This window comes from Phasianus colchicus, chromosome 18 (assembly GCF_987193195.1).
Source record: "Phasianus colchicus chromosome 18, bPhaCol1.hap1.1, whole genome shotgun sequence".
NCBI classification, from domain to species: domain Eukaryota; kingdom Metazoa; phylum Chordata; class Aves; order Galliformes; family Phasianidae; genus Phasianus; species Phasianus colchicus.
This window is the reverse complement of record NC_143453.1, coordinates 9,569,829-9,593,710: the sequence shown is the minus strand read 5'-3', so window position 1 is coordinate 9,593,710 and position 23,882 is coordinate 9,569,829. Positions and strand designations below refer to the sequence as shown.

General features: G+C 38.9%; 1 protein-coding gene across 4 annotated transcripts in view; it reads right to left on the bottom strand.

Moving 5' to 3' along the window:
* Positions 1-23,882, bottom strand: part of TMEM132C (transmembrane protein 132C) — a 179,964-nt gene that overhangs the window by 21,341 nt on the left and 134,741 nt on the right. For all 4 annotated transcript variants that reach the window (XM_090152718.1, XM_090152721.1, XM_090152719.1 and 1 more), the window contains one exon: positions 5,041-5,184. In XM_090152718.1, the coding sequence (XP_090008844.1) occupies positions 5,041-5,184 (144 nt within the window). The remainder of the gene's footprint in view (positions 1-5,040; positions 5,185-23,882) is intronic.

Genomic DNA, 23,882 nt, shown 5'->3' with positions numbered 1-23,882 from the left:
GGTGAGCTTTCCTGATGGCTTTAATGAGTGCAGCACTGAGCCATAAGAGTTTGATCCTTTAGAGCAGCCTGCAGCTCAGCCACTCACCTTGGAACTGCATTCAATCTACTGACAGAAAAACAGGTAACGCAATTTCTAATAAAACTACCTGAAGATGATGCCAACTAGTGGTTCTAAACCAAAGTAAAAGCAGTGCTTTCCTTTTCTACTTGTAAAATACACTACATACACTGTATATTTTGCTAATACTGGACAGCAGTGACATTTCTTTGCAGTTATCTGAGCAGCAGCCCCTGTCCATGGCAGGGGGGTGGAACTAGATGATCATAGAATCATAGAATCATAGAATCTTTAAGGTCCCCTCTAACCCATATCATAACGTTTAAAAATTAAGTTACTACAATTAGCATACAACTATTTATTTATCTATTAGGAACCCATGTCCATCTGCCAGCTTCCTTATTGGCAAACTGAGATTTTCCTCCATCAGGTGTCATAAAGCATCCAGAGTGGTCGTTAATCTGACTGGAGCACAAATGAACAGCAGACATTTGAACATAAGCTGTGCCTTTTTTGTAAGAATTAATTCCATCATATAAACTGTTTCTGTCACAAATGGCAAAGTCTATGAAACATTCATGAGCCCTAAATGACAATTTCATATGAGTAGGTTTCCTGATGTTAGTAGTATTCACAGCAAAGTTACTCATGTGTGTAAATGAATACTGCACTGAGCCTTTAAACAAGATCCACAACCTGGGCAGTTGTCTGCGACTCCCATCACTATTGCTTTGAAAGCTTTGCAACCAGCATTGCTTCCAGTCTTTTAAATACTAATCTAGAATTCAACCACAAAAACCCTCAGTGAAATTTTCAGCCCAGTGTTGCTTTGATCTGGGATTTTGTTTCAACTTACTGTGATAAGAGAGGGACAGCTGTGACACTCTGTCCCAGATTTGGGCTTGTAAGAGAAATTCCTAACATTCTTCCAATGGCCTTTACCTGCAGTCTCTGCCTTTGCTCGTCGGTTCCAACAAAAACAAGAGCCCACTGTGCATTAACAACTACCAAGGGATGTCTTAAAGGTGAGATCTGTGTTTCTCTTCTCACTGATGGCCAGAGCAGCTGCATATTTGAGCAACTGTTCTGTGAATCTACGTTTTGATCTTACGACATTATTAAAGCTATTAATGTCATTTAAGAATGAAAGGAAACTAGTAAATAAGGTCTTCAGAGTATTAGGCTACTACACTCAATTTACCATTTATAAATAACAGCAACATAATAAAAAATATGATATAATGTGTGTAACATCCCTTCATGTAGCAGAGGGATACAAGCTAGCCCAGAAATGACTCCTGAAATACAGGCAGCACAAAAGATTTTGAACTCAGATTATTTTCATGGAAAAAAACAACCACAAACCCACATCCACAAGCTTGTAAGCATCAAGGGTTTTCAGTCTGGAAATGTCACAAGGTAATGCAAGTCTCCTGAAATTCTGCTCTTCTTCACAGCATGAAACCGCATCTGTTCCAGCAGCCAGGTGACCTGGGAACCCAGAGCAGTGTTTGCCCTCAAGCAAACCACACGAAAGCTCTGGCAAAAGCAGCCACATTCCACTTGAATTTCTAGGAGATGAAAAGGAGCCTACGTATGCAACAGCAATCACCGTTAATGAATCCAGATACACGGATCCTACCAGTAATTTCCATCTTAGCAAAGCAGAATTTGGCTGTTGCTTGATTTTTAGTACCATAATAAATTTTTTGTCCTCTTTTAAAGGTTGGACCCCTGCGTGAAGGTCTAGAGCACTCAAAGACTTTTAAAGGTCAGGAAATCAACAGTAAATTTGGAAGTAAAGAAGAGTGCTGCTCTGAGCTGAGAGCAAGAGGTATTAAAAAAAGTAAAAGGAGTAATAGTCAGCAGATTAAGACAGGATGCAGACAATGCACTGAGCTGCCTCGAGACCAAGCTTATCACTGGGGAAACTATTACCTGTAACTTGCAGATATATCTTATCTTTCAATCTCCACTGGGCTCTGTTACTGAGAATAATGTAACAGAAGGCAAACTGAAGGCACCGTAAAAATTAATACAAATAAGCTTTTATCTGATGGCCAAGTAGCAGGGCAAAAGCATTACCTCTAGGCTGTTTGCACGACCCATACAAATGCACACTTATCTGTTTGACAGATGATTCTGCTATGACGAGGATGCTTGGGAATATGAACTGTAGACACATGCACACCTTTGTTGAGGATTTCATGATCTTGTACAAAGAGGTATCATTTATTAGGACTAAAATTTAAAAGAATGGCAACTCCCAGCAGGATATCCAAATGAGTATTTTACAGGGGAAAATGGTAAATCTACAGAATTCAGCATAAATTCTGCCCAAGGAGGTTGTGGATGCTCCATCCCTGGAGTCAATCAAGGCCAGGCTTGATGCAGTTCTGAGCAGCCTTGTCTGGTGGTTGGTGAGCCTGCACATAGCAGGGGTTTGAAACTAGATGATCATTGTCATCCTTTTCAACCCAGGCCATTTAATGATTCTATGATTCTAAGATAAAAGCTTAATGGAGAGTTTCAAAAGGAATTAAGGATGGAATGCTTTTGTGCTCCATGTGAATGTTTTTTTAAACTCAGAATACATAAAGGCATTTTAGTTTAACTCAAAATCCAACTCAAAATGAAGTTTGGTTTCATTTCCCCATGTAAAGAGATACCCTGAAAACTAGAACATTCTAGATTTAAAAGACCAAGACCTACTCCTTTATGATGAGATGATAATTTTTTTTGCTTGTGTTGAACTCTACTTTTTAACTCGCTGTATGATTTATAGTAGTTAGCATTCATATTTCACAGATGCATTCCTCCAAGGATTCCACTTATATTTCTAAATATACAGAAGATATTTTCCCTATTCATCTGAGCAATTTCAGAACATTTCTGAAGAGGAAATTACACCTGAAAATTTTCTCTAGTCAATTCCAATAATCACTGTGTGTTAGCCTCCAGTTATTTGTTTCACTTTAACTTCAGAGTGGCTAGATAGGGAGGCTTCTAGACACCACTCAGAAATGTTCCAATAGTGCAAACAGACTCCATTTTAAGAAATCCTTTTAGTGGAGATAAATTATTTCTGCAGAAAAGAAGAGCACAGCAGTATCCCAAGTGCTAATCAAAGGATATAGTGCTAAAAAAAAAATCCATTATTTCCAAGCAAATGGTTGGAGAACTGCAGTAGTCCAGGATGTACTGCAATTACTACAAGAAGAACACTCTCCTCTTTGTAAGGCTTTGGAATTCCATTTCTCCTTGATCAATGTGCTCCATAAAGCTCAAAACATATCTTTGCAGATGAATTTTTACTTTGGAAATCACTGTGCTGCCATTTTCTATACATTATCTGGTGATGTATATCAAGTCCCCAAGAAGATTTTAACTAGTAGTTAACTAGTAGTTATTTTCACTCTTAGGAAGAAGAAATTCCTGTGAGGCTGGAGTTACATGGTGAAATTCTGTAAGCTCTTTAAGCGAGAGAACTAGTCTAGATGATCACAGTAGGTCTTTCTGCACTTAGATTATTTAATTTTTGAATGCTATCCTGTATTTTAAGCTTCTCAGTCATAGTTCCTATGTGTTTCTCAATGAGGTTACAATCAGAATGATACTTAAATTAAATTCCGGCTACGATTTTGTAATTAGATGGGTAATCAGATGTAATTAGGAAAAAGTTAATAGGAATTCTTTCAGGAAAAAGCTCTGTTAAGCATCTGATATATGGGAATACATCAAGCTCCAGCGAAGTGGAGAGATTTGCTTGGCTGTGACAGATCCACTGGAAGAAGAAAGCTACCTCTGTACAAGACTTCTCAGCATAACAGCTTCATTAGTTCTAAGAATGTCTATTTTTCATAGAACCATAGAATATCCCAAGTTGGAAAGGACCCATAAGGATCATCAAGTCCAACTCCTGCTACCACACACGACTACCCCAAAATCAGACCATATGTCTGAGAACATTGTCCAGACACTCCTTGATCTCCAGCAGATCTGTGATGTGACCACTGCCCTATGGAGCCTGTTCCATATCCACCACCTTCTGATCAGGGACCTTTTCCTGATATCCATCTTGATCCTCAGTTCAGGCTCAATGATGTGGCAGTACTATTTGTGTACGATCCATCCAAGGGAGCTGATAGCCTTTTAAAGACATCTAAAGATTATCCTCACAAAGTCCATTGTGCTGTTTGATATAAAGTCACATAAACTATAAATTCCTCACCCAAAGACCTTACGGATGCAGGCTAAAATCACCTTTGCTCAAAGAACATGCATTATGAAAACCTCATTTTGCAAAGCTGCAACAGGATTCGTGCACAGATTGTCTTTGTGCTGACTCTGCACACCCTTAAATTCCCTTCAGGGCTTTGGCTGCGGTCACAGGAGAGGTAGCTGTGTTGCTATAAGACAGTGCTACACCGCTGGTGTTTGTTTCTTTGTGACATCAAGCTGCTAGTGCTAAATTGATGTATTGGGTCCTGCAAGTGTTTTCTAGCTACTTCTGTACAGAATCAGCTTCTTAATTCACAACAGAATTCAGCAGAACTTGCAGTTCACCAGGATAACTTTGTATTGCAGTTGCTGGGGAACGCACATCCAATCCATTCCAGTGATGCCGCTGTGGAGGTGATAATCACAGCTGGTAAGGTAATAAGAAACATCTGGAGAAGCAGAACTAACAGCAGAGCTGTTTTTGCAGTGAATGAACTCTGTGCACAGAGGACCTGAGGTGGCATGACAAAGATATTTTAAAATTAGAACACAAAAATTAAACACTGAAACTTTATTGAAACTCAGTACTGTGGCTGTACTGATGCACCTAAATCTCTCTTTTTTCTTAAAAATCCTCGCCTTTGTGCTTTTGAAACAAAGGAACAATTAATTTGCAGGAGCAGATTTAGTGTTTTTCCCAGGTTGTTATTATATAAAAAGATGTGAAATTTCAGAAGCCAACAGGGGACGTGAGCTTACTTTGATGACGTCTTCATCAGAGGATTTGCACTCAACTGATTCAGAGATGTCTGTCACAGCACTGTTCTCCTCAATGGAGACCACTTTGATGGGCACTGCCACAGTTTTTCCTGTGAGAATTGCGGTGTTCACAATTTCTGTATCCTGTACACAAAACAAAGCACAGCACTGTTAAGAAATGGCTGAAAGGATTTCCAAAGAGCAAACATCAGCTCTTCAACAGGACTTGTACTCAAGAGGGATGCATTAGTTCTCAGGAGCTAATGACTTAAACGCATCTTTTATTGGGCACAGCTTGGTAATATACAGTAAGAGCCCTTTTATCTTTTACCTGTTCAATAAACACAGTCACCTGCATTGTACACTGTTAAATAGCAAGCAAAATGACTGCAGCTCAGTTCAGTCCTAGCAGGCACACATCACAGGTAGCTTCTACATTTAAGAATGTGGGGCTTTTCCCAATATTTGTCTTCTACAACGTTCATTGGGGATTATTCTAAAACTAGGCTTGATTGTCAATATTTGGAACAGGTTGCAAGAGTACTGAAAGTAAATATATTACTCTCAGAATCGAAGCCCATTGCAAAGACACAGCCTTTCTCTGAACTACGCATCTGGAACTGTTTCAAGGTGATTTAATTTCCATTGATATGGCCAATGAAGAAATATAAGGAATCCAGAAGGAGTTACAAATGCTATTAACTGCAGGGAAAATAACATGGAAATCTGAAGTTTGCACTTGGGTCGTGGCATATAAAAGCCTTTTGATGCACCATCAGCTAAGCTAACTCCTCTAACTGCTGGACTGTTTCAGCATCATTGTAATCCCAAGATTCTCAAGCAGGAAGAACTTCAAAGTTTTCCCCAATTTTTTGAAATTCCAACTCCATAAAGTGAATAAAATATTCATCAAAATTCTCAGCGGCAAAATCAACAGCAGTGCAGCTGTTGATGTCAACAGCATGAAAATGGGCCACTGATACTATTGACACTGGCTTTAATTCAGGTTTAGTGAGCTTGAAATCTAGGTCAGACTTTCTTTTCAACTTGCAACTTGCTATTTCTCAGGTTCTCCTACTGCTCACATAAGAAACCCCACCAAATATCTAAAAAATATATTTAAAAAGGGATGCTGACTGTTCAAGGAAAATCATTTATGTAAACAGAGCGACTCAACACAGTAAATTAGAGCCAGACTTATAAATACAATTGATGGAAAGTCTAAGGCCACTCTGAGAACCCCCTGACCTTCAAAGCTGCTCTTCTATCAGCAGACTTCTGAAGCAACAGCATGCAGTGACCTGCATAGCTTCACCAAAATCAGGTTCAACAAATTTTTTTGCTGTATATTTGGCTATTGCAAGTGCTGCATGTCCTTTGAAATTAATGTTTTGCCTCCATCCCTTAGTGCCTTATTTTTTGTGACTCAGAGTGTTAAACAGTGTGAACAAAGGACTGCAGGGTGAAGGAGCAGTAGGAGAGCTTGTGGAAATGACAGGACATCTTTTCAGGCTATCTCAGCTCTGCTTTGAAATGATTCTACTCAGATCCACTTTGTCTTTAGCAACTGATATGAGCTACCAGTGGAGAAATCTAATTTAAAGGGACAGGTTCAGAAGAAGAGCAATGCCATAAGTAGAAATACTTCAGATATAAAACGTGCTCTTCAGCTTGGGGATCCATTCGTGTTTATATTTAATGGTAATTCATGAAGTTTTACACAAAAGTAAGAAAATCAGGCACACAAAAGAAACAGAAACAAACCCCATATCATTGCTACGAAGGAGATGAAAAACAAAATGTGATTATGCAGTGAGATGAAACTTCTTTGCTACAAGCAGCAGAGTAAATTCATTACCTGGCTTTAACTTGCAACAAAGTGCTTGGGAGTCATTGGAACTAGCTTTGCCTATGTCACAAGTTGGTAACTGCATGCTGCTTTGGTTAAAAACCAAAACCAACAAAACCCTCCCACAAAAAAACCCCACACTTTGTAAGAGGAATATCACCTGTAAGATGTGAAGTGCTCCTCACTGAGCACTAGCAAGGTTTAAATGACTGAACTAAATGACTGTATCTGGTTTTGAGAAATCTTCAATGACGACTTTCTCAGCTGAAGAAAGATTACTGTCTCCATATACACAAAAGTCTTCTGAAAACCAGAAAGAATCAACTATTTTCTACGTTCATGGACAGGGATTGAATAATGGGCTTAAGCTGCAACAAGGAAGATTTGTTTGACATTAAGGCAGTCTTTATTATACAAATAATGATAGAGAATTTCTGGAATAGATTGTCTGGGACAGAATAAAAGACCTCATCTATCATGAAAGAATTCTGAAGAAAGCTCATACTATGTATCTTTCAGAAATAACATCTGTTCTTTGAGCAGGGTAGAAGAAGAAAGGGAGCAGGTAACCTCTTGTGCTTTCCTCCACCTCTCTTTGTTATGATTCTCCAATTTTCAGAACTGAGTGGTAACACAGTAACCCATATATCTTATATCCTAAATAAGCCTATTCTGCTTCATCTATCCCAAATAATACGATCCATCCTCACCAGACAAAAGAAAATGACCTATGCCTTTAAAATGAAAAACCTGATAGGCAAATGTGAGTGATTTTCTGCTTTCTGCACTATTTAGCAGAACTGATGCACCAATAGCCAAGTAATAATCTGTCACTTCTGTTTCTCTCTTTCCAATACGTCATTATTGGCGCATCTCAATTCTAAGTGGGCTTGATATAAAGCCACTGCTACAAAGGTTTGAAAAACCTTTTGAAATTTCTCAAGACCTTTCTATAGAAAAGACAGGAAATTTGACTGCTAGCGCATTATCAGCAATTAGAAAACTCAATCTTCTGCCCTTTGCTAATGGTTTCACTAAAAGAAGTTGTGCGCATATGAATGAATTTATTTTGATTAATGACTTCAGAGCTGCATCTGCACCAAAAATCTGTAGAAGGAGGTTTGTTGTGATCAAGGTTTCTGAAGTTTTACATCTCTTCTTTGGCCAGTCACATTCAGGAATGTCAGATGCATGATGTGCACAAAGGAAGGAAATATACTGGAAATGTTACCCAGTACCTTCCTAATTAGTACCATTGCAATCATTAGAGAGTCTCAGCATTACAAAGCAATTGGTAGCCACCTCACTTCAGCTTGTTGTATTTAATCTCCACTGATAGCAGTCACAACTCATTGCTATTACACAGATTTGGAAATACTGAAATACAAACAATTAGTATACTATATTGCATGGGAAAAGTAATTTTCAAATCTGCCCTTTCCCTTATTTGGTCTGTGCCATTCATCTGTGATCTTTAGATAAGCAAGATCAAGGAACTGAGTCTTCATTCTTCTGCCTTTTTCTTAGAACTAAAATAGAGTAACATGTATCCCATATCCCTCTATATGGAAGAGCCTTGTGGCACAACTTCTGCCTTCTCTGTGTTTGCTTTGTATTGCTCCAATACAGCCTGATGGCTTTAATGAAACTCAGAATTCACCCAATGTCTGCATCTGCACCCACACAAGAGCTGTCAGGCAGAAAACTAAATAACATAAGGAAGGATCCATAGTCCAAGACTCTCTAAAAGCTGAAGTGAAATTCATAAAAATAAAAGGAGCTTAAATACAGCAGTTTGTCTGTCTGCTCTGTAACACTGAGCACTCTGAATGTGCACCACAGACAAGGGAGATAATAGAAAAGATTTAATCAAGAAGCCCACAAGCTAAAACTGGTAGGTTACATCAGTCTAATTGTTTGAAACTCCTCCATGCATGACTGTAGCAAAGCTACCACAGTTACAAAGCCTGTTTTTACATCTGTGCGAATCAGAAAATGAATTAATGTCCATCTCAAAGCAAAAATGGTGAGATTGGAGGCAGGCAGGAGTCAGACTCCACATTACATTACATTACATTAGAACCTGTGTTCAGTGAGAGCAATACATGGTATTTGAGGCAAATATCACCAACCTACAGGAAGGATCAGAGCTTTCCAGCTTAGAGCCAGGTGGAATTTTGGCTAACCCTAATGTCATAACTTGAAGTACCAAAAATATTGCTCGTGCTCTGGTCTTGGTTACATCAGAATTCATTTGATTAAAGTCCACTAGCAGTAATGTTGGTCTAAACATCTCCTTCCACAGCTGCACTCTTTGTGCTGCTTCACAGAAAATTCAGCCGAATTGGTATTCAAAAACATCGATACATTTCTAGAAAGGGAAAATGACATTCATAAAATAAATGTGTTCCAGCCATTTGAAATCAGGCAGAGTTGTGGCTGACTCTGCAGGAATCTGACTGCTTATTCCACCACTGCTGCAGTCAGGGAACTTCCACCAATGTCAGTGGGAGCAAGAATACAGAATCTGAGCAATAGTTGCTTGCATTTAGCTGAAGAGCAAACCTCGTGTTCATCCAACCTCTCAATTGTAAGAAGGCAAGCATTCAGCCATGACTAATTTAGTAACTAATTCAACATTAAATTGCGGCAGAATGTGGAAGCAAAGTGACAGCTGTTTAATTAAAGTCTAAATCCGATTAGATGGTGTTATCAAGAGAAATCCATGGGAGCCTGAGGTCATGAGAATGGTCCTGTTTGCAGGCAGAAAATTCTCTAAGTGGGATCTCATAGAATGATGTTAATCATAGCATTATGATTTCTCCTTCACACAGACACAACACCTGATGAGTAACCAACCCACTTTGACCTGAAGGAATGACACAGAAATGGTAATTGTGTTTTACTTTATAAGGAAAGTTTATTTAAAAACTTTGTAGAAAAGAGACAGTCAAGGCACTGCCCACCTTAAAATCAAGAGAGTATTTGCCTTATGGAAAAAGGACAGAAGAAGCAAGCCCTTGCATGCTGTTGACAGCACTTCAATGAGTGAAGACAGTGCCTTTGCAGGGGAGCTCCAGGAGCTGTCCTGTGCTTCCAACTGCTGTTCAGCCCATCACCCTTGATCAACAGTGACACCCTGGCAACACAGCCACAAAAGAAAATAGAGATGTGGGAAATAGAAAGTAAACTCCACACATACCAGTTGCAAACAGTATAAATATTCTACTGATGAGCAGTAAGTTATGCATTACAAGTTTCCAGGGCATCCTAGTTAGAGAGATGCACAGAATTGTTCTGCTCTGCAGACAACTGTTATGCTGATTTGTGAGTCTGGTGACATGATTTGGGTTATTAATACTGCTAAGATTACAGCTGATTAACAAACTGACATTGTTAGGCAGCAGATTCTGTTTATCTACATAATTCCATGATTAAAAATAAATTACACATTGAGCTTTCTGCCAAATGGATTCTCTGACGCTCCACATTCACAGGCAGTATACACAGAAAAAAGGGAAAGGAGCTGACGTTGTTTCTAAATTGTTAGCACACACTGCAGAAAAACAGGAAGGTTCCTACAGATGAAAGTTTACACCAGAATAGAGGACTTCCCTGAGGCAAACTGACCTCACTGCAGACAACTGGGGAGGACAGATTTCGTTAGTGGGATTTTGGCTTGTTCTAATCTTTCACTTGATCCCAGTGCTATCAGCCCACCACTTGTAAATCCTGTTCTGCTTTGCTCATCTTCATATAAACGTGAGGACTTTTGCTTTGTGAGTAATGCCACACTGCAAAAGAAATGGGGTAATGCTGTTAAGCAGTAAAATCAAGAGACCCCCTCTTACTTAATAGCATCTGTCAGTGCTCAAACATGGATCCATGTGGAATCTAAGTGATTCTACGACCCTTAGGTTCATAGCATGATGGAAAACCGAAAGAAATGAGCAGATAAATAGTGGTGAAAAATCAAGCCATTCAAAATCTCTACAAGAAACAGATCCATTCAATGTAAGTGGCCAATTCTGCAGCCTGTTTTTGACCAGGATAGCAGTGTAAAAGATCCCTGTATCTTTTGGAAGCTAATTCTCTTCGACACACGACATCCCTATGAGATATCTTCTTTTTATTAAATCTTTGTTAAACAGCCAACAAGGGACATGGCACAAAAAATTAAGGACAATACCTTCCCTAAAGAACAAACAATCCAGAAGTCAAACACAGATAAAACATCATCCATGGAAAGACCCGAAGGTGGATGTTGGCACTGTTCTGTCCCCAGCATGCACAGCATTTGTTTGAAGAGTTTGATCAACATGATGTCTGGGGTTCTCCAGGAGTTTTAAAGAAGGTAAATGGAGGAAATTTGGAAACAGGAATGTAAGGAAACAAACTCATTTTTCATTTCCCAGAAGACTAGCTTTGACACAGGCAAAGACTATCAGACCAAGCTGGGCACTCTCACCCTTTCCTCATAGGTTGGCCCACTGCTACAAAAACAATGGCTGGTGCCAGAAGGAGACAAAGCAAAGTCAGGCAGGATGGGAAAGGCTCGATCTTCCCTGTAGGTTTTGTGAGCCATGTAATTTATTGCAAAGATCTGAGTGTCTTTTCAAAATGGGAACTCAGTGTTCTGCAAATGCAATGCCTTTTTAATCAATGATCTTGTCTCTGTTTACAGTCTATATATTGAGATAAATCTTAATTACTGTCCCCCACCCACTTTTCAACAGATTATTCCATTTTCTTCCCTGCTTGTATGATTTTCAAATGCACTGCTAGTGGGAATTTTGAAACCTCATAAATTAAACTCTGCAGGCAGAAAAAGGGAATGTAGAATATATTAACAGATATGGATGCAGAAAAATTTATTTGGATTCTTAGATGACTAATCCACACTTTGCAGCAAATCTACCCTGTAAACTTGCAGACTTGTGAAAGGGAAAATACTCAATAATTACTTTTATGTAGCAGATGAAGACTCAGTTGGTAAATGTAATTCTATCATCTCTCAAAAGTGAGCATCTCCTTTAAAAAGTAAGAAAAAAACGGAACAAATGAACAAAATTAGGTGTGTCTGGAATTGCTTTGTTCGCAGTAGTTAGTGACACAGCTATACAGATGCACTGAAGTTGTAAAGCCAGTACTCAGAGCCTTGTATCTGTATGGCCACATTGACTTAGTCAGGTACACAGGCCCCACTCTAACTAAGCTTATAATGACAACAAGAATTCACTTTCTGTTCCTCATAGTTTTGAATTAAAAAAGTAAAATCTTGCTGGAATGAACTATTGCCACCTGCAAACCCTACAAGTGGCATTCAGGGTAACAGATAAACATGCAGTATGAGAATGTTCTGCCAGAAGGAGAAACACTCCAAAAAAGGCAGTAAGAAACATTTTGCTTCAATTTGGAGGCTGAATCTTTCTTCAAAGCTTATGGAAATGGTGAATTTACTGACAGAAAAGGCAGAACTTTGTGATTGTCAAAGATGTCCCTTCACTTCAGCTGTGTTTGAAATTAGGTGGAACAAAGAAACCTTATTAGCTGGTAGGTCCAGAAAGGTATCACGATTCTAAAGGTCTGTATAAACCTATATATCTCCTATATATCTCTTCTGCAAGGAAGGAGACATCAGAGTCCCCCGAAGCTGCAGACAAGTGAGTTAACTGCCTCCAACACTCCTTCCTTCCACCTGCCATAGAACAGTTACTACTTGAATCACGAGTAACACGCTCAGCTCGTGTGACAACACATTGCACTTGCATTCGCCACATTTTTTAATGAATCAGGGCCACAAGAAATAACTTCAGAACTCCCCTTCCACCCTAAATTACTCTGACAAGATGATCTCATTAGATAATCTGACCCCCTAGGTGAAGGGAAATGCAAATTAATGGCATGAAATTCAATCCACAGAACATTTTCATGCTTGACTGTGTCTTCCTTTACTGTCTCAAAAGCTGTAAATGTGCACAGTTTGTCTTTTCTAAGTGTCTATCATAATCAATGTGTATCAACAGTGATTGAGCCTCTGGCTGGGGGACTCTGCTTTGTAGGAGCTGTGACACTGAATTCAGTGAGGTATAACTCACTAGAAAGACAAGTATTTTGCTAAAGCTGTCTCTATTTCCTGTTGTCTACAATGAGTACGTTAGGATTCAGTGGCTGGTATATATTTTCAAAGAAAGATGGTATTTCCTGCTGTGTGGAGGAAGAATCTGTAAGTGAAAATGATTTCAAAGGCAACAATTCTGGAACCACTTAAAACACAGATTAAGGACATAAGGATAATGGCAGGAGACAGTAAGCAGAAGTACACATTTCATCTTTCTATAACCAAAATGTAGAATAAGGACATAAAGGTGACTGAAAAAAGATGGGGAGCAGAAGTCCACTTTCTATTTCTCTTTATTTAGGCATAAATGAACAACAACAAAAAAAGTCCTGATTTTTAAAAAGATGCATATGAAAGAACCTGCTCATTCTCTTTGTATTTTCATTCCTTACTTGCAGTAATTTGTTAAACTGACTCAGAAAGAACTTACATAAGAATCATATCACACAGAGAGAAAAACTTGTGGTAATGGGTTGAAATGTGTGTGATTACCAGAGATGTTCCTACTTCAGCATCATTACTGGTCATTCTGAGTATAAAGAATGCAAACAGATGAAAAGATGTGAAGCGACAGGTAAAAAACCCTTATCTGGAGACCAGCTGAGAGACTTTGCCCTTCTTGTTTCAGAGCATTGCCACTTACAGATATAAGCAAGCTTACAGTTACTTCTGAATACGTGTAAACCTCATGTATATAAGCAATCAACTGTCCTAAACTTCTCCAAAAATTCATGTTTTCAAACATTTATATACTGCAAAAAATATACATGTGTCATCTATAATAGACAGGTGACAACAACGACAGTTCGTATCCACACATATAATTACTTCTAATGAGCACTCTTAGTAAAGAAGGCAAATGTTTGGAAAAGAGTGATGACAAACGTATCAGAAGCAGTAGTTCAGTGACTAGCTACTTACAGCATTCCTAGGGAAGGATAAATATTTGCTACTGATTCCAAAAGCTACATCAATAAATGGCCTCAGAACCTGCAACATGTTCTGTTCTTTATAATCTCAGAAGTAGTTTTTCATTTACTCAAACTTCTAAGGAATAATTGTCTGAGAAAGCCTGCAGCTATGATGAATACCTCTCGTGTTTTTCTCTATTGCTGAATGGTCCTATTAAGCTTATCACAGATGGGAGTGGGAATATTGGTAAAGCCTGAATGGGAGAGAAAAGCAATAGCCACCTGGTGATCTTATAATGGAATGGTTCATGGATGCTTAAGCAGCCATGGATGGAGCTATATAATATCTTCTTGCTGAAATCATTTCATGGCTTACAGTTCTCTTTCGTTGTAAAAGGACTAATATGTGAAAATCGTCAATTTAAGGCATTTCCCAGGCTCAAGGCATGTCAGCCATTTGCTTTTCTTTTTCATGAGTCTGAGTTATTTGGAAAAGGGCCCCCCGATAAATTGAGTTTGCTCCATCATTAAGCAGAACCAACACAGCTCTGGTGATGTCTCCAAACTGTGTGACTACCGTGGGAATACAGCCAGTAGTAAAAAGGCAATTTTCATTAACAGTTTGAAATTCTTCCCATGCTCATTTCAAATAAACCTGCGGCACTGTTATACAGTTGGCTATATATCTGCAATAATATTGCTGTAATTGCAGTAATCAATAGATAGTTGCAGAACGAAAACGTACAAGCATATTAGGACACAAGCATGGGCACACACAATTCCCTGCGTGTGGAATTATTACATATGTGAGTAATCCATATCCTCAGATGCACACATACGTATACAAATACAATGGAAAAAAATATGAGGCATTCTGTCTTAATAGAACCACATACTTATTCTTCATTCTATACATCATATCCTTTCCATTTTATATGCAACATACATCTATCTTGTGTGTTTCCTGTGTTTCACAAACTTCGTGCTTTCAAACTCTAACCCACTGAAATCAGCAGTTGGCTTTAATAAAGCCAAGATCTTTTCCATCAAGTTTTTCATAGTAAACCCTAAGGAGTCCCCCCTAACTTGCTTTCCTCTAGTCAGACCCCTGCACTTCTACATCACCTGCTGACTTCAACCTGAAGTGTGGGTGTTCCATTCCTCAGATAAAACTGCCTGCCATAATTGCCTGTAGCACTAAAAAGAATGACACATACAAATGCTTTTCCACCACTCAGTGGCGATATGCATCAGAGTGATACTTTTGCTGTTACGAGTTTATTCTTTCACACATTACAAACGTTCACTGTGGTCAAAATGAAACTAATATTACCACTGACACAAGCGAAGCCGGTGGAGACACGGAGCAGAACAGTACCCTAAAATTATGCTGGGCAATAAGGATGGAAATCTCACTGTGATTTCTCAATGCTGGGAGTCAAGAAGCCTCACAGTGAGGGCCTGATGTTTACAAATAGCCATGTACACTTTTTATTGGCTTCAGTGTGCAGTGCTGTATGGTTTAGCAGTAGCAGGAGAAATGACCAAGAAAGTACATTCTATATAAAACTAAATTGTTTTGTGTCATTTAGACTATACACCAAAGAAATCCACATAGTTACAAACAAAAAATTAGCACTGTCAGAGATGTGCTTTACAACAGCTTCACTTGACAGTTTGCAGCTCTGAGGAAAGATTGCAATGCCTAAGAATAGAGTGTCATTTAGATGCTCGTAGGTACTATGCCTGGCCTCCAGATGTTCTTCCAGAAGGGCACAGGTGTCCTGTAGGCCTGTGTCATACCTGGCAGTCCTGGATGGATGGCTGAGACTCTACAGCATCTATAATGGCATTAGAGACCTATGTGCTGTCACCTGGATTGTTTCCTCTTTTCTTCTTGAATCAACTCATGCAAGTCAAGTTTGCAATGTGCCAACTTCATGCTACAGGAACCTACAGCCTTTTCTCTTTCATGACCATTATGGAGCACTGTGAACTTATTTTATTTGTGTAGATTGATATGTTATTGACTATTTGTGAGTTACTTTCTCTCTCCAACAGGGAGTATTCATCCTCTACAAGTTCTTCAAAGTCCTCAATCTTTGGCCACGGAGCGCACATGGGCACTTGGCTCAGGTTTCTGGATTTCAGAACTCTATTTAGAACACAGTGGAAGTGAAGCAGACAGCATCTGCTAAAATCTTTCATTTTAATTTAGTCTATTTTGAAACCAGCTAGAGAAAATTTCTACTTGCTCTTCCCTATTTTGGCTGTACATCTTTAATATTTGATAAGCACAATCTGTAACCCATACACAGTAGAGCTTCTTATAGAACTGCTTGGAGAAAGTAGTAATAAAAATGCAGAAAATAATCTTCCTTAACATTATTATTCCCTATCCTTGTCCATAGATTATTCTTCCTTTTCTAATAGTTTATTGATTTCACTGACTTCACAGCAGGTCCACATAAGCAAAGCACACAAAGGGCAGGAAAAAAGACTATTGCATTAATGAGAGAAGGTACCGTACAGACATCAGAAACTTAGTGCATCAGAAACTTAAAAAGATGAGAGTGTGACACACAGGAAAATTAACACTTGACACATGTCTAACCATTCTCACCATACACAGGAAGTAAAAACAACATATATGAATATAGGGGCGAGGACTAGAGACTGTGTATAACCACAGATCCCATTCTTTCCTCCTGATTCAAGCAAAGACGTCCTTTACCTTCAGAGGTTGCTTTAAGACATCATGCTAGCTAGAGATTCAGGGCTGAAGAAGCATCCTTGAGAGACACTGCTATGAGAATTTTGTGTCAGTGACATGAAGGACAAAGGGATCAAATCCATTTGCTTAAAGCAGTATTTCATTTGTTAGTATAACCTAAAGCAATCACAGTGACCATTATCTTTATCCGAGCATCTCACAGCAACTTACAACACTGAAAGGGGTTTGGAAAAAGGTTTCTGTGCTTGAAAGCTTGTCTGTTTTTTTTCTAACTTCATTGGATGGCCTAATAAAAGACATTATCTACAAACGTTGCCTTGCTTCCATTTTTTACTCTTCAGGACTAGAACATAATTGCCAGAACTGATTGTAGAAGACTGGAATGCATTTTTAAACAGAAAGCTTTCACTTATAAAGAATTTGCAGTATGAAATGATCCTGAAAGCCAAATACCTACATTGTAACATAGGAAATATTAATTATTGTGTCCATTTTAAAGACGAGCGAACTGGTGTCTGAGATTTGCCAAGATCCAAAAGAGACAGAAACAATCTCCAGACGCGTGGCTCCTGCTCCATCAGACAGCTCCTATTTTTGCACATCAGTGCAAAATCTGTGCATCTCCCAGTGCTTAATGAGTGGTCCGTAATTTGAATGAGGTAAGAGCAGTGAGGAGGAATTACCGAGTCTCAAATGACTTATTTATTTCCACACCAAGCTCACTCCTGAAGCTTCCAGGCATTCTTAAAACATATGCCATGGGACACGTGGTGCCAGCTGGCAGCTCCTCTCTTAGTCACCGCTTTTCAATGCTTGCAATTGACATTTTGTCCCAGATCCAGAATCTAAAACAGTGTTTTCTGCAGGCTCAATCGAAGCTTCAAGCCCTACGAAGCTTCTTGCTGTTGGCACACAGGCACGTAGGACCCTATTCGAGATGACTCCAAAGTACATCCAGGTCTCAGACTGATCGGTTTGATTTCTGCTGATGACATAATACATACCACAGGAGGCCTTCTACCTTCTGTTAGCTCTCCAGAATGAGAATTCAAGATCACTAAGAGGTTATAGCAGACCTTTTGGATTTCATTCAATTGTGCAATGTTTTAGAACACAAAAAGGGAGACAATTCACCTTTAAACCAGACAAGGTGATTTTGTCCACATGCACTTTCCCTACCCGCATCCCGGTAAAATCTGATTTATGCAAATGAAAACAGAAATGTTACGCCTAGGTAAAATATTTCCACATTAAAGGAAAAAAAAGAAAATGAGATAAACTAGTTTCTCTCTGAAATGGCATCCTGAGAGGAAAACTTCATAATGAACCTGAATTTTTAGACTGTCAGAAGTAGCCAGGGGGTACAAGAGTATAATTAAATGGGCAAACGCTGGCTGAGGACTGGAGAGACTATGCTGCAGAGCCATATTACATGAAAACAAAACAGTGACGTGGTGGATTAACATACTGGTGTGTTTTTTAACACTGAATTTACAAGTTTCTGTTTCCCTTTCTCCTTTCTCTCAAAATCCCCAGCTAACTTTTTTTCACACTCACTTAGCTTAATCAAAATCCTCATTTCACATTTTCCAAAACTTGTATAGACCTTGTCCTACAGGGCCTTGTAGAGCAATTTACAATGTATTCACTAATCCTGATAGTGACAGTCAGCATTCAATACTCAACTACTGTAATTAATAAAACTCTACTGTTCCTATTTTTCAACAATAGAGGATTTCCAAAACTAAATTGCAGCAATAAATTACTTCATTACAGCCATATTATTGTTCTGTGAGGTAACAAATCTTGCGGAAAGACAATCAGTGTTGATAAAGAAAAAAATCCAGAGGACAGATCAGATGACAAGGACTTGATTAAAATTAATGCCAGTGTTACTTTTGTTCCCCGTTTGTTCCCTGAAATTCAGTGTGCTGATGTGCTGACACTCACAGTACCGTGCCGGTGCTTCAAATATTATGCACAACTTGTTTCTGATGGAAAAAAAAGTCTTGATAGGTTCACCGTGCTGATTTACAGCAATGGGGCCTCTGCTGAAGTGTATGAAGTTTTGGTCTGTTAACTCATGGTCATGTAGCATAAGTGTGTCAATCTGGAGTGCTTCGGCTTTGGAGAAGGACCTTTGCGTGCTGCTCCTCTAGCTTAGCAGAATATTATCAGCAGCCCAGACTTTGGTGCTGTGTTGATACCCTTTTGATTCTGACATTATACACAGATCAAACCCTACCACCACTGCTGCTCCCCATGTCTTTATAGCAGCTGCTGCACAAAGCAAAGAGAAAAGCCAGAAGCACAGGGCTAGCTTTCTCACCAGGACAGCACTGAACTCTGTCCTAGGTTTTACTTTTTTATTCCCCTCAGGCACAACAACACAGTTCAAAGAACAGATTCCTAATGGCTTCCACGACAAACATCCTCAGTGCTGAGAGTGTGGCTGGATAATGAAGTGTAAACTGAAAGCAGGGTAAGGCAAACGTGCATCTAATAACAAACCGAAGGTGAAAAGTTGCTGGGTATTTTAATCCTTGGGGTAGCTCATTATAACACTGAGGCTTATAAAAGTCCTGGTTGGTTTTCTGTTTTTTTTTTGTTGTTTTTTTTTTCCTATACTCACTCATTACCTTACATTATAGTAAAGTCTCCTTGTTGCCTAGTTATTCTCACTGTCCAAGCTAGAGCACCTCAGGACCTCATTAATTAGGGTCCAGCCTAAACAATTCATAATTCTGCTAGGTGAGCATTGCGGTGAAGAATTTAGTATTCCCCAGAAACTTTAAAACTGTCATTATAGATCAAAACCAAAATTAAGAAGTTGCCAATTAAGATAAATTGTTCTTGTTTTTCCATATGGGTCACAGCTAACCTACTTAATGGTTATGTTGGCTGAGTACCTGCTGTGTTTGCAAATAAACCTGGTCTGCTCTGACTGTCACCATTCCGCCTAGCATCACTTTTAAGTGACAGCATGAGAAGATGGAAGCTGTTTTACTCTCTAGGGTAAACCACAAATATTTGTCATCTGGAATAAATGTGGGCAGTGTATGGACTTGCATTTATCAGTTAAGACAATTGACTGATAGCTAAAGCTAATGAAAGAGCATTAGTTTAGACAAAAACTAATACATCAACTTTCACAGGAGAAAGCATTACCTAGCAATCAAGACTCCCCTTCCAGCTCATCCAGCAGCTCATGAAGGAACTCTGTAACACTCTCTGCTCTTCTTTCTCCCTTTCCATTTCTTCCAAATCCTCCACAGCCAAAGTGCAGTGGCGCAGGAGAATCAGAATGAGGCCCAGCATTTGCCTCCTATCATTCGTTATGGGTGAACTATGGCCAAATCACCTAACTCACATTCCAATCTTACAGGTCAGTAATTTCTCTGCCTTTAAATTCCAGTTGTTTCAGCTGCAAAACTGGGCAGAATGTCAGCATCTTAAAGCAGCCTCCTGTCCCTGCTGAGAAGTGCTTGTCTTCTCTCCGTCTGATCTGGCACTGAAGGCAGCAGTAGAGGACACATATGGTGAATACAGTCCTTAGCAGATACAGCATCAAAACACACAGCTCTGCAATGTCCTTCTCAAGCACTCATCTGGATCCAGAACTCAATTTCTGCTGGCTCATTACTGTGTCTGCATGGTTTCTGCTCACATTTTCATGGCAGATGTGAAACTCCCTTTGTGATTATGTCAAACAATCAAAATTTTAATCAGTGTCATTTCAAATATAAACTGTTACCTCAGATATCTTCTTCTGATGGAGATGTACCATAAACCTGAGCCAATACCTACAGCAGCCCCCAAATCTAGCCCAAAAAATCACATGAACCAAAGAATCTCCAGACTTGACAAGTCACACAATGCAGTGCCATGAACCAATATCAAATAATCTTCAGCAGAAAAAGGACTTTGCTAGCTTGCAGTGCTGAGATGCGGCTTAGAAGCACCTGGCCATGTCTACACAGCCCTGCACTGTGCCATGCTGTCAGAAGAAAGAGACACTTCTGGTGGCAAGCGCAGACTGGTAGAGGGATCCAGAATACCTTTCACTGTGTTAGGCTGAAAACATGAGCCAAAGTCCAGTACCTCATGGAGTGCCTCCTTTCACCTTCAGTTTCATCCACCCTTGAAGCTGAATTTTATCAGCTTAGCTTGTGGACTGAGAATGTTCTAGAGAGGATTCTGACATGTCAGTCATCCATCTGTGCAGCACACAGTGCTAGGAGTCCCTGTTCAGGTGTTGCCATAAAACCACAAGCCCCATTGAGTTGCCAGCTGTCTCACTGCGCATTCTGTCTGTTCTGCAAACTTTTATTTGGTTCACAGGATTTCCCCCTTTTCAAGTCTGAGAAGCATACATATTAAGCCTCTCAGATTGATATCTCTCTACTACAAACAGGGATATTGCCAAAGAAAACCAAAATTTCTCTATATTTTAAAAATCAGGTATCTAGCTCGCCCTCCTCAGCTGTTTAAAAATTCCAAAGTAATCTATTCAACAGCATTGTCAGATATGAGAGATGCTGAAGGAAGAAATTATATATGCGTTGTGCTGCACAGAAAATGACTTACAAGTCGATCCAGTGAAAAAATTAATTCCAGCCAGCTGAGATAGCCTTATTGATCCATCGCCATTTCCTGCAAAGGCAGGACTGAATGTGACTATAGGAAACAAAAGAAAAACAGAAGCTGGAATCAAAAGTGCAGCGGTTATAGAAATGATGACTGGGACTTTAAAAGAGATTATTAAATTGAGCCATTCTGAGTCTTTTGTTTGCATTTTCTGATCAAGTTATGATCGATAGACAACAGTTCACCATTTTTTCACTTTTGTTTCCTGATGGGTAGACAAAAAAGAGCCCATTCTTTACAGATAAGATTAATCAATATGCATTGCTAGTCTCATCTCAATGCACTATGACACAGCCAATTTATAAGCAGAATCCTGTCTTTGTCTCGTATAAATGACAAACTTTGCTGAAATTATATATCCACTGTAAATCTAAAAGAAACAACTGACCCACCATGATAAAGACTGTATGCAGGTAAGTGACCTGGGCTACCATTTCTGCCCTGGCATCAGAAGATTTTATGTCCACACAGATCTCCTGTAACTAAAACGTAAAACCTTTTACTTCATGATACTAATTAGGGCTCTACAGTTCATTTAACCTGTTAGTATTACTTATAGTAACGGGGTAGGTTTTTTAAAACCAAATAAGTTTGTTTCAACTTACATTATTTATTTGATGTGATTCATGATTTCATTATCTGATACAATGCCTGTCAGCTGGGGAATTTAGCATGCAGGTTATCTGTTAGTTTGTTTGTGATAAGCAAAGTGGAAAATGGATGTGTTTGGACAGCCTCCTCACAGTGAGCCCTCTCAGTGCCTGTTGCCTCCTGCTTTGTTCAAGTCTCAAAGACTAATGGGAGTGAGAATTCTGCACTTCTGTGACCTTGAAACAATGCAGCTTTACAGTGTGAAATCACAGACTGTGCAGGGATGAGAACTTTATTTAGGGCTATATTTTAAAAGGGTATACAGGGACTTAAGTTTCCCCTTGTTGCAATGAAATACCTCAAAAAGTCTTTGTCATAAAGAATGGCAGACATAAAGCAACCAAAGTTTTGGGAGCTAAATTTTCAATCATGTGTTGTAATGGAAAGCAAACTAAGAGGCATGCATAAAAATGTAAAATAGCATTTTCAACTGAGTCACAGCTCTTCAGCTTAAATGTCCAATCACTTCTGCAGCAGAATCAGCATTACACTGACTTCTAAATGTAAAGAAAGGCACCTGAAAACCAAACACTTCCTAATGAAATAGCTGACTATAGAGCAAAAAGAATGCATGAAACTGTGCTGCCTAATGATAAGCAGTTGAGACTCAAACAACCACCTCCTCCTACCTGTTCTATCCCAAAGCACAATGCAGTGGTACTGAAATATGTATTACCCAGTTAAAGCATGAAATCTCTAGCTAGAATTCCTAACACAATTTGTGTTGAACACAAATATATAGACTTCTTAGCTGAGATTCATGTGTGCATGCATGGTACAAATGTGAACAATTTTGGTTTTGTTTTTTAATCTAATCAAGTGGCAAAATCAATGTAGTTGGCTGCATTTCCACATGAGAGGATGGAAATCTGAGGAAAATAGGGGAAGTAAATTAAGCAACCTTGTATACTTTAATGGTAAGCTCTGAGGTTACTTGTGATTAATTGAAAAGGTTTTCAAAATCAGCTTAGCAAATAATTAATTAAGCTCCTATGAAAGCACTTTTCTAATTGATCCTGCTACAAGTAACATAAAATCAGAAATGCTTGAATAAGACACGACTCAGTAGATTTTCTCTAATGGAAGGTTAAATCTTTGGGGTAGATTTTTCTTGTCAGAAACAGTGGGTTCTATCCTCAGTTTGACTTTAAGAAATCTTTTTATTTTCCTATTTAATTTTTCTAATTGTTGAATTTTACATCCCTGGGTTTCTGTGGCTGTAGTATTTTGCAGCTGCTGTGATTTAGGTAAGTGAGGCAAGAGATCAGAAGGAGAGATTGTGAGCCTGAAATAGCAACTATCTTTCTCCATCTGTATCAGTTGGTCTAATAAATAACATTTCCTCTTTATAAATCTTGCCTCTGTTAATCATTGCTACTCAGTGATGGAAATACAGCACATACATCTAATCTCATCCTTTGATGAGCACATCAAGCAGCCTGCAAGAAAGATACAGGGAGTGGATGGTTACAACAAGTGCCATGCTTAAGATTTCGTCAAAGAACAACATATGTATACATGTATGGTGAGAAATTCCCCACAGAACATACTTTAAAAAATCATCGTATGTGAGAGTTCGAAAGCAACAGAACCTGTTAGAATTACATTTTCCTAACTTTTCTGCCTCATTTTTCTCTCTAATAACTTGAAGGGTAAAATGTCCTCCAAAATTACTCAGATTGATCAACTTCTGAGCTTAGGAAAAAATATACTTACTTCCAATTTGCATCTCATTTTTTATCTGGGAAAGAAGTTATTTAACTTATTCTCAACTTCTCTTTCTCTTTTTTTTTTTTCACTTTTGGGTTCACTGTAATAGCATCACTGTGCTGCTGCTGCTTACACATACACACTATTTAGCAGCAAACTTAAGCTCACAGAATCTGAATTCTACTAAAACCCTCTCTTTTGACCGTATGACAAATTTCC